This window comes from Chaetodon trifascialis, chromosome 20 (assembly GCF_039877785.1).
Source record: "Chaetodon trifascialis isolate fChaTrf1 chromosome 20, fChaTrf1.hap1, whole genome shotgun sequence".
Classification (NCBI taxonomy): domain Eukaryota; kingdom Metazoa; phylum Chordata; class Actinopteri; order Chaetodontiformes; family Chaetodontidae; genus Chaetodon; species Chaetodon trifascialis.
In genome coordinates this window covers 19,111,460-19,128,139 of record NC_092075.1, presented here as the reverse complement: position 1 = coordinate 19,128,139, position 16,680 = coordinate 19,111,460, and the positions used below count along the sequence as shown (strand labels likewise).

The following is a 16,680-nucleotide window of genomic DNA, read 5'->3' as shown; positions in this document are numbered from 1 at the left end:
TCCTCCAGGATCTTTTTCTCTATCACTGTTTTTGCTTTTTCCAAACCATCTCTTAGAAAGTGTCCTGGGAAGAACTGTGTCACCTGCTGCTAATTATAGGAAAAACAGAGACAAAACTATGAATTATCTTTGAAAGCAGTTCTTCTAGTAGTAGAAGTATTTGAAAGGTGTGCATGTTGTTAGCTGACCTGCTGTGTACATGACTAAAAATACCCCAGAGCTTAAACTTGCAATTGAAATTAACTGGAAGTGCTCCAGTTGACTCTGTGCCTGTGGTATTTTCTCTATAATTAGCATCAACCTACAAAGTTCTTTCCAGGGAATTTCTCCAGAGATGGTTGGGAAATTACAGACATTACATAGTTATCTTTCTCTCTTGCTGACCAGAAGGCATTACAACAGTAACCCATACGGACACATCCATCCACCTTTCAGCAAGGCAGATGCCTCTTTTTACATGTTCACCATCATCCTTTCTCCTTTCCTCTTCCATAGAATATTCAATAGAATCATGTTCTGCTTGTTTGCCAAAGATAATAACGGTACAGGCGCTTGGTGCAGAGGACCGTTGACACACAGGGAAACGTAGTGCTGATGATGATGATGATGATGATGATGATGATGACGACGACATAAGGATCTGATAGATGTGCCTTGTAGTTTTGAGTCTGTTCTTGTAGTTGCTGTAACGGACAGCCGGAGTCTGTTCAAATGAGCTTTGAACAGCTAGAAGTACATTTTGGAATGTGAATTTTAGACGTCATCCAGTTGCACAGCGTGGCTTTGTGGCCTTGAAGTCTGAGCAGCCATTTTTAACTCTGCTGGACTTCAGTCTGATGACATTTGGAGCGGGACTTATTTTAATCGTTTCTGTCAAATTTTAGAAAGCAAAGTGCAAATTCAAAGACTCGCTGGCTCCCTGTACATTTGACAAACTTCTCTGATTTTGCAGCGTTTGTTTTTATTTAGTGGAGCTTTACTGAGAGGTCTTTCATAAGGAGGGGTTTTCCATGTTCCAGGCTTTTGGTTTAACATGTGTAAGGCATTCATCTGCAGTATTTGAGCATATTCTACACTGACTGCTGACATATTACAGGGTAATGACACACAACATGGTGTAACTGTGGAGGAGGGCTCTTTGGATGTGACTGTAGCCGTTTTTGATTCTCACACCCAAACAATTCCCAGATTATTTATATTGAACGCTTTTTGTGTTTATGTTGGTTTTTTTTATTTGAAGATTAGCCAATTTTCTGTATTTGTGAGTGCGGACAGGGCTGAAAGTTATTTTAGAGAATGAAATTTTCTATGAAATCAGTTTTTTAGGGGGCTTGCTGTATTCATGGAGCATTCAGTCGAGACTGAGAATGACGGGATAAGATCTGCGAAGAAGACAAAGAGTATCTCATCGAGTTTTATCCAGATTCACTCACTCCAGACAAGGAAAAGAGAAACAGCTGAGACATTTTAGTTCTCTGAAGTAAAATATATGCAAGTACAGTTTAGGTCCAAGATGTGTGTAAATGCAATGTGTGGAAGAGGTGAAAACAGAAAAACAAACAAACGGATAATTGTGTTAGTAACAGTTTATATGCTATTTGATTCTGTGCACCATCTGTTTGACGCTTTAACTTTGCAGGAAAGAGCTTTTTATTTTCCAAAAGGAAACTAAGTGCTCAGATGGAGACAAATTCACTGCTTTCATTCTCAAATATCAACTATGGCCAAAAGGTTCATCAGTGCTTTAATTTGAAAGAAAACTCACTTCCTCCTTGTGACTGAGTTGAGAGTAAACTGGACTGAACTGTACGCCTGCTGAAGGATGTCTGTCATGAACACATAGCCTGAAGCTAATATTCAGACACAGTTTGGATTTTGATATGTTTACATTTGCTGATGGATTCTGCTGTTTTGGAAACAGGAGCATGAATCACAGTTTCTGTCCATGAGGACGTTTAATATTTTCCGCTGTTGGGAAGGTAATCGCTCCGCAGTGTTTTTAGTTTATTTTTTCTCATGACAACAGAAGGTGATCGTGTCGACAGATATGTAAAAAGAAACAGAATACACTGACTTATTTTTGTAATTACACTCCACATTCTGCTGGTTCTGTTGTTCTTGGGTATTTATTTTTTGTTTTTCACGTTCTCTCTTTTGGTGAGAAGTTTCTTAGTACAAAATACAAATAAATTCTTCACCACTGTGAATTCTGGATGTCATTCCTGTTTTTGTTTTTCTTCTGAGGCAAAATCTGTTTTACCAAAGTCAGTATTTGAAACAGCTGCTAATGATCCACTATTTTGCCTTCCTGAGTGCATTTTGGATTTTTTTTTTCTTCTCTTTTATCATCACATAAAAGGCCTATTTTACTGTAAGAGCCACTGTTTGGCTCACTTCTTCTGCCCACTTTTCAGGGGATTGTCTAAAATCATCCGAGCAATTGCACAACATCCCTGCTTGAAATCACAGATGAGGCAGCATGTCGGAAAAAGGAACATTACAGCTACTCACTACTCAGTACTTACAGATGCACTGGTGTGATCTTTTAAATTTCACATTACAAGACAGAAAATTCAACCTATGAAACACAGATGTTTGTGTGTTAAATACAAGCTTATAGAGCAAATCAAGGCAGGCAAGAGAATCAAGAAAAGATTTGAAGATAACCTTTCTTTCTAAGAAATGTTAGAAATTGGTGAGAAATGGCCGTCAGAGTTTCCCAAAGCTAAAGGTGATAGCTTTAAAATGAAGTTTGTCAAACTAACAGTCCAAAGCCCAATAATGTTGAGTTCACTATGACATCAGTCAATGAAGAGCAGCACACCAGGTCAGTGAGAGGGTGGAACTGGGTAATGTTTGGGCTTTAAGCATGAAAAATGACTTCAAGATTACTTGTTGATTAGTTCTGTTAGTTAAATAACATAATACTCCACAAAATGGTTATATACTCAACAGTTTACAGAGTTTATTGACCTGAAGGATCATCAATTCAATAATATGATGGAGCCAGGTAATTTCAAGGATTTGACATGTAGATCTAAGTTTGAGTGAAGCTACAGAGATGTTGTGGTATCACTGTAGGAAACTGCGAGTCACTGACTTCTTCAAGTCTCCAGAGTGGGAATATCATCTGCATAGCTATGATATGCAACACAAAAAGCTGTTACAGAGCACGTGGAGGGGGAGTGAAGTGGGTCCAGGGACTGAGCCACGAAGAACTTTAGGTCATAGGAGCACAATGTGACACCTTGTCAGCATGGTCTTGGGTACAAGTGGAGATGGTGATGGTGATACCAAAGGAGAGGTCAGGAAGTGTTTTCCTCAGGCAGTGATGGATCAACAATGCCGTTCTTTGACCCTGACCAAAAATCAGACATGCTCTGAAATCCTGTTACTTTGCTATAACAACATTGCTATATAACTATGTTTCAATGCAAGCAAACATCTGCATTAGAGGAGTTAGCAGTGACTGAAATTGATTAAATCATGGTGTCATGTTTGTCAGTACACCCAGTATTAAACACGTTCACCAGGTTGCTGACTTCCAGTTTCTGACTGTGAAAGGAACAGGCAGCTGTTTCTGAACACGTCATTAAAACCAAACTTTGAATCAGTGAGCCTGATGTGACGAACCGGCTGTGTCCACACAAGCAGTGAAGCAGTGACGAGAACAACAACGAACACAAAAGACTGCAAAGTCATTATAGTACTAAGTCATCTTTAATCAGCTGTGAGATCTCACAATGTCTGGATAAATTTACTGCAAAGTCGATCAATCGTCATCTATAACAAATGCTTCAGCTAGAGAAAATGCAAACAACTGACTCTACAAAGATACAAAACACACATGTTCAGTTCCAGTTTATGACACTTTCACAACCAAAAAGCCATCTGTTTAGTTTTTTTTTTTGTTGTTGTTGTTTTTTTTGCATTTTACAGCTGTCGTGAGCATATGTATCTTCATATTTTGACTTAAAGTGGACACTTGAGCACTTCAGCTATGTCAAAACAGAAGTATTAAACTCATACTTCACAAAATGTGCCAAAAGCACTGAAACAATGTTTTAAGTCACTGCAAATATTTTACTTACAAGTATTTTTCCCAAATAAAACTTAGTCTGGTTTATTTGATGGCACCTTCAGCAGGTGCCAGGCGAGCTGGGCTTTGCTGACGGAAGATTTTTGCTGACCGTCTGATAGTCTGATTCACCACAGCGTGGCGCTCCTGACCTGAAGCATGGGGACTTGATTGTGTTTGGTTTTTTTACTATTATGGGTCCAGTTTTGAGAGACTATCCTATGTGAATTACCTCTGTGATGATTTCTATGAAACAGTAGCTGTCTGTTTGTTTAAATGTGTGCCAACAAATATGCTGATGCTAGTGTTAAATATCAGTACAAACTGCGGGCATGCTAAAAGGGGAAACACTGGAAAATAAATTTACTAATGTACATATTGAAATCATTTACTTAACAACAGCAACTGGCTCAGTTTATTCAAAAAGCAGCAAATCTATTTTTTAATTAGCTGGCTCCACAGAAAAGTAGTAAAAATTGAATACATCCATTTTTTTTGCATTCATTGTAACCATTTCCACAGAAATCAGACAGATCATACAGCTGTTACAGGTAACTCACAACCCTTCAGAAGTGCTGCTGTATTTTTTGTTACATTTTTTTTTGCCATTTACTTACTTAAAATATCTAAATGTGGGCTCATTGTGATATTAACACATGAAGACTCCCTGATTTTGTTGCAGTGCCTCTAAATCTACACCTTTCCTTCCAGATCACTTAAAGCATCAATACATGTACATGTCGTGTAATTATCTTGTGAATACAAGATCTGTGTCTTGTGTGCAAAAGATTCAAGATTTGTATGCTGAAAACAAAAACAAATGAACTACTTTGTTTGGGACGGAGTCTCTTTGAACGCCTAATGAAGAAACGCCACGCTGTCACTGCTATCAGACTCCGAGAGAGTTTTGATAATCAAAGAGATGCTTTTAAAATTTCGTAACTTTTCTCATGACAACTCGGCGATTAATATCTGCATCAAACCAAAACCAAAGCAAACTCTTCCGGAAAAAAATAAAAAAAACCCTCACAGAATAAAACAAACATTTATTTGCAGCTCTGACATCAGAAACATTAAACGCATCACAGGTCAGTTCATTCTCATTGTGTCAAACATGCTGACGGTGCAACAAACACACAGGCATCGATACACGCAGTGAAAACTGAAGAGACGTGTCCAAACCGCAGGCATCAGAGAGGATTCACACAGAGGAATTCCAAAAATAAAAGCTCTGAGAGGTACTTAGATTGATTAGTTGTTTTGATATATCGGGCACAAAAACAACATGATGACTCCTGGTTTCTTCTGCTTGTAATCTAGAATCAATAATGCATTAAAATATTTAGTAGCTCACAAACTTTACAGAGGATCAGACAGAAGAGTTCATAACAGGCACAACATGACTCTTCAAACAGTGTAAACTTTCATAGTGAATTCAAAAACTACCAAAAAACAGTGTAAGACTTTTGAAAGAGAAAACCAGATTCAATACAGGGAACAGAAACGTGACGTCAGCAGAAGTCAGATACACCTGTGGCACAACTGAATACTGAAGTTAAGCAGAAAAGGCATCGGAGGACAAATGTTTTCTTGGAATTTCAAACAAATTTGAGGAAATATAATGAGCAACATAAACTGCTTCAGAGGATTGTCACAATTAAAAGGCATTGGGTTCAAGATGTTCAGGAAAATGGTTGTCCATCGAGGTGAGGCGCACTGGAAGTCTGGACCGAGTCTCAAACGCCACCTTTAACATGATGACACTTTTTATTTGAGTGAATTTTCTCCCTGTGTTTTATTTGATCTGAGCTGATTCATTTTCATTTAGTAAAATAAAGGGGAAAAAATTAAAGCAATACTTTTTTTTTTATTCTGCAATTAAACCACAATTTGTAAATATGGCTGTATTATATTTATGGACAGCCAGCCATTTTTTTTGTCACAATTTAACTGGCAGAGAAAACTTTTACCAAAAACATGGAAACGTTTGAAGAAGTTAGATGCCTGATTTGTGGCTGTAATGAACAATATTCTTACAGTAATAATGGACTGCGTAATGTGAAAGGTGAAACTCATAATGAACCTACAGAGTTACGCAGCACGATACAGAGCTTTTTAGCCTCTTTCAGCTCACTGTTTTGGTTTACGGCATATTGAGCATACAGTTCAGTTTCATCAACCCTCTTCCCAGCAGCAGCTGTTTTCATAAACCTGTCCAGCACCAACAGCAGACAGTTAGCCACCAGCCACATATCTTCTCAGGAGTTGGTGGAGACCAAAACAGAGCAAACAGGAGAGTAAATATTGGAATTTAATTGATCAGGTGATCAAACTCTGTACCAATAAAAAGAAAATATTACTCTGTCTGCAGCTGTTTGCTAACACCTTAGCCGTAATAACTTTATAAGGGGTTAACATGTCAATGTTTGAGCAAATAAAACAAAAATAAAACCTATGCTAAGAGGATTTCACCATGCTGCTGATGTAAGTATTTACAAATATGTAACTTGTACATTATGATTAAATCACTTTAGATCAAAATAAAAGCTAAGTGTGATGAGCTGAAACAATGCAACCAAACCCAGAGATACAGTATTTCCTGGGAACATTATCCCAATAATGCTGCTAAGTAGAACGTGACAGTGTGAGCCATCTCCTTATGTTCGTCTCCTCACGTGAGCCATCTCCTTATGTAATTAGCAAATTAACAGCAATCAGTGTTTAATATGGACTGAGATTAGCTGTTGGCAGACAACTCTGCTTGGCAAAAAAGAAAATAAAAACACATTTTTGGAAGCGTGCAGGCAGTTTTTCTCTGAGTGAACAGCAGAATGAGGTTTGGGTTTGTGTTGTTTCTTTTTTTTTATGTGGCACACTGGCTGATTAAATGTAGGTGAAAAGGAGGTGAAGCCAAAGCTCTATGGTGCTTTCAGACAAGGTCGAGAGAGAACAATACTGAAAATATTACTGAAAAAATATCACATTTTTAAAGCCTTTAAAATGATCAAAGCAGACTTTTGCCATTAACAAGCCCCACATACAGTATACTGAATATCACTGTACCCATTTAGCAGCCAATGGATTCAGTACACTTTGAAAACCAACCTGCTGCTATCCTAATATTATGCAGCTGCGAGTCTGGTAAACCCTTCCCTCAGCTCACTGATGGACAAAATAAGCTGCCAGCAGGTGGCAAGCAAAATGATAATTCCCCTTGTTTCTGGTGCACCTCAACTGAGCTCAACATTTTTCATGAAATAAGGCAGATCAAGGTGTTGCTTGATATTAAGAAAACGGTTGAGTTGCACTTGAAACAGAAGAGATTATCTTGGGCTCTAAGATCATTTTTGATGGTAAATTAAATTCTAAAATGCTTCTGAAGATGGTTTTTGCTGTGCTCAAGCATGGTGTCTTGGTGCAAAACATGCAGCCTTTTAAACTGTAATCATGTGATTAGGTTTTCTGCACAGCAACTGTTAAATGGTCTAGTATGCATTAAAAAAACAATATAGTGTTAAGCAACAAAAAGTTTTGAGAAAGTAAAAAGTTGGTCCACAGTATCCAAAAAGTCAAGTTCTAGTCTACTCTACAAGAGTTTAGAATAGTGTATTTTGTTCATGTTAGAGACACATTTTATTGATAAATTGCAATTTTCAGGTTAATTTGACAATTGAGCTTAAGAGCACTACAGTAATAACGGATGTAAAAAAAAAGAAAGGGAAATGGGAGCATGAGATCCAAAGAATATAACAAAATTATGATGACACAAATAAAAATCTATGTTTTACATTTCTTTTAATATAAATAATTGGTCACTTTATATTCAACATTGGTCGTGTATGGGGCCTTAAAGCGATATTTCACTTTGTCTGACTATAAAGACGCGAGAGATCAACATCTAACATCAGCTGCTCTGAAAAGCCGACGTCTCCCGACTGACATTGGGCCTTTTCTCCATCCTCATAAAGCTCTTTTTTCATGATGATGCTCAGGAGATACACTTTTCCTCTCCTCTGATAAATTAATTGAACTTTTCTTTAACAATGCATACATACTGATTTACAGTACATGTCATGTTATGTCTCTAAAACAGCCATTATCTTACAATGATTTCATTTTCTCTTACACTGCATCCACAGAGCAGCTGATCTTTAGCTGACTTCTCTCAAACTCTCAGAGATGAAAGTCTGTTGCGCCACAGTGGAATAACGCTTTACAAGCCAAGGCAGTATACATATCAGTTTGGAAACATACGTTTATCCTGGTCCAGGACACTTGATTCATGATATACAATGGAGGCTTTTTTTCACGTGTCATGCTATACCCATATCTGTCCTGTATTATGAAGGTCTGCAAATCTGCAATCAGCCAACTGCTGGCAGCCAAATAATTTATCTTTATTTACTTACTAAAACATAATTTAATACAGGCCTAATAGTAATCGACATAGCTCATCGTGGATTCAGATTACATGCTGTATTCTAAAGTTAGCAATGGAAGCTAGCAGGCTGACTTTAGCCTCACAGGAAAACAATCACTGATCAATCTGAATCAGAGCGGACATCACAGTTGGCAGACAGGTCGGATGTTGCTGTGGGCAGCCACTCACTCAGGTGTCACAGGCTTCCAACATGACACCATAGCCAATTATACAAAATACAATTTTAGCGAACACCTTGAAACACTGAAAAATGACTGTGTGGATAATATGGGTACAGCACTGGGAAATGTGCAGTGTGAAACAGGGAGGAAAATTTACATAAAAACACGTTGCTCACACAGCTGCTCGGCCTGGTTGCTCTGGAGGAAAAGGTTTCAGGAGTGGACCATGACTCATTTACACAGACTGATGTTCAACTCTTTATGGCCCAGATTAGGTTCTCACTGGATAACAGCATCAACAGGAAGCAAGATCTGTTATGAAGTGATCAGAGCAGGCTTTTAAAGAGACAAATTTTTAAATCTCTGTTTGCCTGTTCAGATCCATTTAAATCATTAAAAACATAAATTGGGAGCGTGCAGAGCTTAGTTCCCAGGCTGCATGTTTTAACTGAGGCACATTATGTATCTGACAGTGATGAAACTGTCCCCTCCTGTTTTAATTTCCTCCTGGACCGCATTAAAGGCAGACAGGCAGAGATTGTATTAACTTCAAGATCCACTAGAGGGGGGCATGGTTGTTTCATTGCCAGACTGGCAGACAGTTGGGAAAGGAGAAGGAAAAATAAAAGAGGGGGAGGGAAAAGAAGAGCAGAAGATGATTCAGGTTAGCTTTAAAGAGAGGAGTGAATAGGACAAGATGAACAAGCATGCAAAACAAGGAGGGAGCGTGGTGGGTACAAAGAAGGACAGACGACAGAGGAGCGCTGACTGGTAGTTTCCTGAATCGCCTCTTCGTCTAGCATGCACATTTTTTCTCACTGGTCTGCCCATCATCGAGTTTTGTGGCCCCGTTTCCATTGGCTGGCTCGGCGGGCGGCTTGTCGACGCACTGCTCCATCCTCTTCATGACCAGATCCAACAGCGTTATCACCGCCTTGTCCACCTCCGCTCCCGTTGCTGCACTCGTCTCAAAGTATGGGATTCTATGAGGAGCAAGGACAGAAATATCTGTTTGAGAGCTCCACAACAGTAGAAGGTTTCAGCCCAGTATGTCATGATCATTTTCTAAAACATCCAATCGTTATCAGATTAATTTCAGATAATAGATTACATTACTTCATAATGATGAATTAAAACAAAGAACTTGCCTGATGCCAGTTTAGTTGTCTTATCTTTCACTATGAGCATCTTAACATTGCTCCAGTTTCCCCATGCCGATCCTTTGCTTAATTACCCATTAATCATTTTAGCAATACATCTGCACGTGATGATTTCCACATCAATATTTGCTCTTACTGTTAACTGAATACTTAAGATATTTTTTTTAATTCTTCTATTACAAAGTTTGCTGTTAGTGACATTGAAATCTCGAAACTTGTCAGTGAGATAACAACACATGATGTTAACATGACTTTGATAATGAACTCTTTGTGAGTCAGCTGCTGAGGAGTCAGGAAAACAGTCAGTAATCTGATGGATGGTTTGGAAAATGATCAGCAATAATGAATTCAGTCCAAGGTTTGTTGTTCATGTGCTACAACTAGCAAAACTACCACAGGATCCTTTACAATGCTACCACTTAGACCTAAAACAATTAGCAGAGTAACCAGTTAGAAAACTAGACATGAACAGGAACAGATTAGGAACAGACTGAACAACCAATTGATTAATAAATTAAACTACTGATAATAACAATTGGTGGTAAAAGCTCTAGAAGGATTCTTTTTTCTTTTAAATCACTGTTTAAAACACCATAAATAATGAATCAATATTTGACCTCCTCTGTTTGACATGTGCAGTACTATGAATGTGGAAATGAGACTGAATCTGTCAATTCAAATGTGTGTAAGAGTTTAAGACAGAGTTTATTACTTCCTGGAACACAATTCTGTTGCCAGGCAACATCAGACCAATGTCTTGGTTGGCTGGAAGAACACCAGGAAACGACTGAACATGTCTAACAGGAAGTAATTTGTTGAGTAATTGTGAGCTGTCAGTGCTGCATGAGCCATGTTCTGTGTGTACAGTGTAATGTGTTTTCTCTCACTGCTTATCTTACAATTAGCCCTGTGCTGTGTGATATAATAAATAATAATAACAACAACAACAATAATAATAGTAACAGGCCTTTATTGCTCCCCTGTTAGCTTAACTTCAAGCTTAGCCTCCTAGCTTAGCCTCTGGTCACCCACGGTTAATGCAGCGCCGCTAACTATGTTAGAAAGATTTGTGTTAACTGTTCCACCTCCACTAGAGAGACCTGTCCATCAGTCACAACAGCTCATCTCTGCTAACGCTACTATAAATGTCACAGGCACTCCAGATAGCTTTAGCACCAGGCTTGTTAACCATTTTTAACAATGGCACTAGCATTGTTGACAATGGCACTAGCATAGCCTCGTCAGCAGATGATGCAAAGTTTGTCCTCGTTTGCCAGCGTGGGATGTTTTACAAGAACAAGGAGCCGGCAAACATACGGTATTATGCAATAACCACGTGTGAGGAAACATAGGATAAATTAATTGAGAGTGTCTAATCTAATTGAAGAGTAAAATTTGAGTTAATCATTAGTCTCTCTTCATTTTAAGCCAAGCAGAACATCCAACAGACATTGGGTACCTGACCTGAAAGATTTTAAATTGCTATATGCATTGGATATGGGTAGACCACATAGAGCCTGAGAGGTCATGAGTAAATTTTGATGTTTAATTCTAAATACCACAGGTGATATGGAGAGGCCAATCCTGGGCGAACACAGTCTTGAGTGAAAGTGAAAATCTAAGCTCCCTGATGAACTGGTTTTATTTTGCACACATATAAAGTTGTATACAAAGTTGAGGAACGTTATGCTCACTCCCTCCAATATTCTTAATATTCCAGTCATCCTTACTCCAAATCAAATACACACACCAAATACAGTACATGAAATCCAAACCCACCCGTATTTATCAGCCAGCTCCTTGGCCTGTTTCTCCTGAACCTCCCGCTGGTCGGCCAGGTCCGCCTTGTTTCCGACCAACACAATATCTGGATTCTCACAGTAGGCATTGGCCTGTAGCTGGCCTGGAAATGATGCAAACAAACAACAACAGAAAACAGATAAGATGTACAAGTGTAACACAGAAAAACTGTTTTTTCACATAGTAACATATTAAATAGTTTCACTTACTGCTGTTTCATTTTATGTTTCCTTCATAAGACCTTAATTTATGTGAGAATATAATGAAGATTCTGATGTCCCCTGTAGAGTTTTTGACCACTAGTGGCTCTGTAATGTTTTGATAGCAAAATCAGACGCAGACCCCAAGCTAAAACAATGCAGATTTCTAAACACATAAAGACAGTGAGACGTTGACATACTCATCCAATTTCTGACGTTGAGGAAGCTCTGCTGGCTGGTGAGATCAAACATCAGCAGGAACCCCATGGCATCCCTGAAGAACGCCGTTGTCAGGCTGCGGAACCTGAAACGTACAGGAGAACAATTTCTCTCAAAATATGAAAGCAGTTCATTACTTCCATGACAGGCTGAGGGGGCAGTAGCTCATGTCATTCCTCTAACGTTTGTCTTAGTGGTACGTTTGTGGCATGTACAAGAAAAGATAAAACTTTATTAATCCCACGTGGAGGAAATTACATTGTTACAGACAGCAAGGAGTAAAAGACAGACATAGAAAAAAAAGACAATAAAAAACTATACAGAATAAAACCATCTACTGCATATATAAATCATATACAAGGGTGTGAGAATACTATTGCCAGTATGATTGACTATTTTTGTTTAAACATTCCCTCCAGACATGTTTTTGTGACATATAAAAATACTTTGCTTTGAATAATAATTTTGTGTGATGTAGCTTCTCCTCAAAAAATGTCCCCTGCATCTCTGAAAAGTGACAAACAAAAAGCATTTAGCATCTTAAGAGCTGGATATGTTTACTCAGAAGTTGGTGGAGACCAAAACTGAGCTAAAGGAGAGCGCATATTGTCTTACATTCATCAGGTTGACAAGAACACAACTCACTGATGATAAATTACTCAATATTTGGTTGATGGGCAAATATAATAGAGCTTGTATAACAAGTTCAACATATGAACTCAAAAACTGTTGGTATGGTGTTTACAGCTTATTTCCACAGCCATAAAAATTGTTAACGCAGACTTAAATGCACAAATCACAATTAAAAAAGATTATCATGCTTTTTGTATGGCAAGTAAAATTCAATCTTCCAACCAGAGATGATAGCTGTGATGCTTAGCTACAGCTAGTGATGGGACTTCTCCAGCTGATCTGTATGTTCTGTGGCATGTTGGGCTTCTGGGTGTGACCAGCAAGGAGCATAACCCTGTGTAAACATGCTTTATGAAGCTTTATCAGCAAATATATAACATGCAAAGAAACGGGATAAAGCGACAGATTCATTCTGATGAATCGATCATGCAGGTGGAATAGTGCCAAGGTGCTCGATTAAATTATCGTGAAGATCAGTTTATAAACATCTGAATTTGTTCCGTTACACCGAGCTGAAGAAACGAAGTTAACATTATGTAACTGACACTGACTCATCCAGCAATGAGTCATCAGGCCTTTGTAAACAGATTCAACAGATCGAGGCCAGTTCCAATTAAAGGCCGCACACACACTCACGGACATGATTGACAAGGACACACATAGACTCTGCACATGTATATGCTTATATAGTACACACATAAACAATCACAGGCACTGATCTGTTGTTTCCCCCTCATGCTCGATGTCAGCAAGGAGCTTTCACTCGTTATAATCTCTGTCTAAACGGGATTAGCCATCACTGCAAGTTTAAAGCAAAATCCAGCGAGTCAAGATGGGTTACAGTATAACCACAATTTAATATATTTTAAAGCCAGAATGGAGAAAAGAGATGCATGAATGTCTGTCAATCAAGCAAGAAATTCTTCTTAAGTCTGAATATTTTCTTTCCAGTGAGACCCAATTTGAAAGAGGTCAGCTACTGAGGAGGGTAAAAACTTACTGACTCAGGGTTTTCCCATTAATATCAATTCAGTCAGTCAGATTTCTTGGAGCAGCATCTACTGGCCGTTAGAGGATCTGCAGCTGAGCACGCTCCAGCTTTGTATGCAGGCTTTTCAAACAGCGGACATTAGAAAACTATAATTGTGATGAGAAAAAAAAGAGCCAGTCCCAGTGTGAGGAGCAGCCCACCTCTCCTGTCCAGCTGTGTCCCAGAGCTGAAGGTGAACCTTGAAGGTTTTCCCTGTGGTTTGCCCATTGGTTGCTGTGTATACCTGAGGAGAGAGAAAGAAAACTAGCTTAGTTTTTATTAGTGCTGCCAATCGATTAAAATATTTAATCGTGATTAATCTCATGAATGTCAGTTAACTCGCGATTAATTGCAAATTAATCACACATTTTTATCTATTCTAAATGTCCCATTAATTATCATTTTAATACTGTTATCAACATGGAAAAGTGGATAGGCTTGCTTTGTGCAAATGTTTTTTATTGAAAACAACTATGTGTAGTGTTTTATTTCACACTAACATTCTCACTTTGAACGGTCATTCACATTTGAATGAATCAAATCTCACACAATTTAACACTGTCAATAAACAGATGACAAAAAAATAACTACTTGGTTACAAAAAAGCCCCTTCAACAAACCTCAAAACAGGGTGATCCAAAATAAAGTTACAAAGTGCACATCATTGTAAACTAGGATTCAGGCTATAGTGCAGTTAAACCATGGCTGAAACTTTCCTTTATCAAGTTTCCTTTGAACATAATAGCATCCATATGTCTCTGTCAAAAGCCATCCATTGTCGCCTGGTTTTGACAAGGAGGCGGCGGAAAATTCGCATTCGCCGTGTGTTTGGCCATCAAATGGTATTTCAGACTGGATGTGCTACGTTGATAATTCAGTTCACACCGACAATACACACAGATAACTTTGGTCTTGTCAGTCAACCCATCTGGCAACTTTTTGAAACTAAACTTTCCATTCAGAATCTTGTTTGCATCCATTTCTGCGTTTCGCGCTTGGCATCCACTCAAACTGGTAGCCTACTCTTTTATAGCTAGCGAGCAGGCAAGACCAAACACGTGCGTGGGGTGTGTCTATTGTTTTGTTTCCAGTTTACAATCGGATCCTGTAGTTTTTCTTACGTTACTAGCAGTGGCCACAGCTTCTAAAAAACTACAAGTTCACTGGGTCACAAAGAGCGTTAATCTCGCGATTAAAAATTACACTGTTAAAATTGATTTGCGTTAACGCGTTTATAACGCAATATTTTTGACAGCGCTAGTTTTTATCCATCAGATACAATAAACATGCACTAATAAAGGGGTGAAAGGAGAAAAAAACTGAACACCATGACCTCCATACAGGCAGGATTTGTTGCAGTTCTAGGCTTTTGATCCCTTTTAAGGGGCAGCTATAGTCTTTCACATGGTCCCTGCCTTTGCGCTGTAGACAGCATTCCATCAATATATTGAAATGCAAATAAATGACTAAACCGCATTTTCATCCCAATGACTCCTGTGTTGACACAGCATGTTGCAGATGCAGGGAAAATCCAGCGTTTCCCATCAAAAAAGTTGAACCTCACTCAACTTTCACAGCAATGCATGACATTAGGCGACACAATAAAATACAAGCATGAAGAGCTGGAAGGACTCTGCATATGCAATGCTTAAAAACCCCAGCATTTTATTTTTGGCCATACTGCCCGGGCGTTCACACATTCCTAACAGATCACTTTGTAAGGTGTATGGTGTTATTCTGCTGTTTCCCTGGCGACTGTGGAGAGAGAAGATTGTTAGTGTGATACATTTGCACAGTTGTAAAACCCTTCCTTCGTAGTATTATAAACTGCTTTGCAGTGTTTTAGCATCTGCTAAGCCTTCCAACTGTCAGATCTGTGAGTGACACAAACCTCCAGGATCATATTTCATCATCTCGCTGGTACCTGAAGCAACCAACGCAGCCCCTTGTGATTTTTAACAGTGCTGTTTTCTGAGTCTGAAAACCTCGGCAGGTCCATGACATTAACGGTAATGTGGACAGCGAGACCGGCTCTGTAATGATAACCTCTCGTGGGCTGCAGCTGGTTGTGTCTGTCTCTGCAGGAAGCCTCCAGCGTCATTCTCACCTCTGACTGCTCCCAGATGAGACACCCTGTCACTTTCTGTGACTCTGTTAAGGCTGCGTTCACCACGATCATGTTCAGAGCAGTTCATTTGAACTTATTTTTTGTTCAATTTGGTTTAAGCTGTACATCTGACAGTCCTCTTTAGTGAGGCCAGAGGTGCAGTTCGTTATTGAGGCTCAGGACACAAATGCCACAACTGCACGTTATTCCACTCCCATATTACTATGGGATACAGGAATTTGAGAAATAAGGTTATAGTGCTCTGCCAGATGATATTCAACTTCTTGATGGATTGCAGTGTTTTGCCAGAGCACCCTGCATTGGCATCCCATTGTGTCACCAAATTGGCTCCACTGAAATTAAATGAGAGGGCTGAGATACTTAAATCATTACCAGTAAAGGTTTTAAATCAACGCCATGTTCACTTACCAAAACTGTCCAGTAAACAGCCTGGTTGAGAGTCTTTCGACTTTTATCTACAATTTCTGGCTCAAACACTAAACAAACTGATCCACATTCAGCATTCAGCTTGGTGTTCCATAAAGACCCCGAGGAGGAGCCACTGACACCACTGAACTGAGCTGTGTTCACACGCGTCTGCTTCTGTTTGACTCTTGACTCTTGAAAATGGGGTGTGATCTTCACACACACACACACACACACACACACACACACACACACACACACACACACACACACACACACACACACACACACACACAGAAGGTGAGGAACAATAATCAATCCTATGAGTCATCCGAAGCAGAGGGATTAACGCAGCATCATCAGTACAATATCATCCAACGTGTGCAGGCAGAACAGCACCAAGGTGACCAAACCACTGACCGAAG

At 39.1% G+C, this 16,680-nt stretch overlaps 1 protein-coding gene across 3 annotated transcripts in view; it reads right to left on the bottom strand.

Moving 5' to 3' along the window:
• Positions 1-6,881: 6,881 nt before the first annotated feature.
• rab27b (RAB27B, member RAS oncogene family) overlaps positions 6,882-16,680 on the bottom strand; it is a 52,976-nt gene continuing 43,177 nt past the window's right edge. For 2 of the 3 annotated variants that reach the window (XM_070988580.1, XM_070988581.1), the window contains exons 3-6: positions 13,884-13,966; positions 12,041-12,144; positions 11,620-11,743; positions 6,882-9,663 (exon numbers count right to left, since the gene is read on the bottom strand). In XM_070988580.1, coding sequence (XP_070844681.1) covers positions 9,477-9,663; positions 11,620-11,743; positions 12,041-12,144; positions 13,884-13,966 — 498 coding nt within the window. In that variant the 3' untranslated portion in view covers positions 6,882-9,476. The remainder of the gene's footprint in view (positions 9,664-11,619; positions 11,744-12,040; positions 12,145-13,883; positions 13,967-16,680) is intronic. The other variant, XR_011603404.1, reaches the window with a different exon arrangement.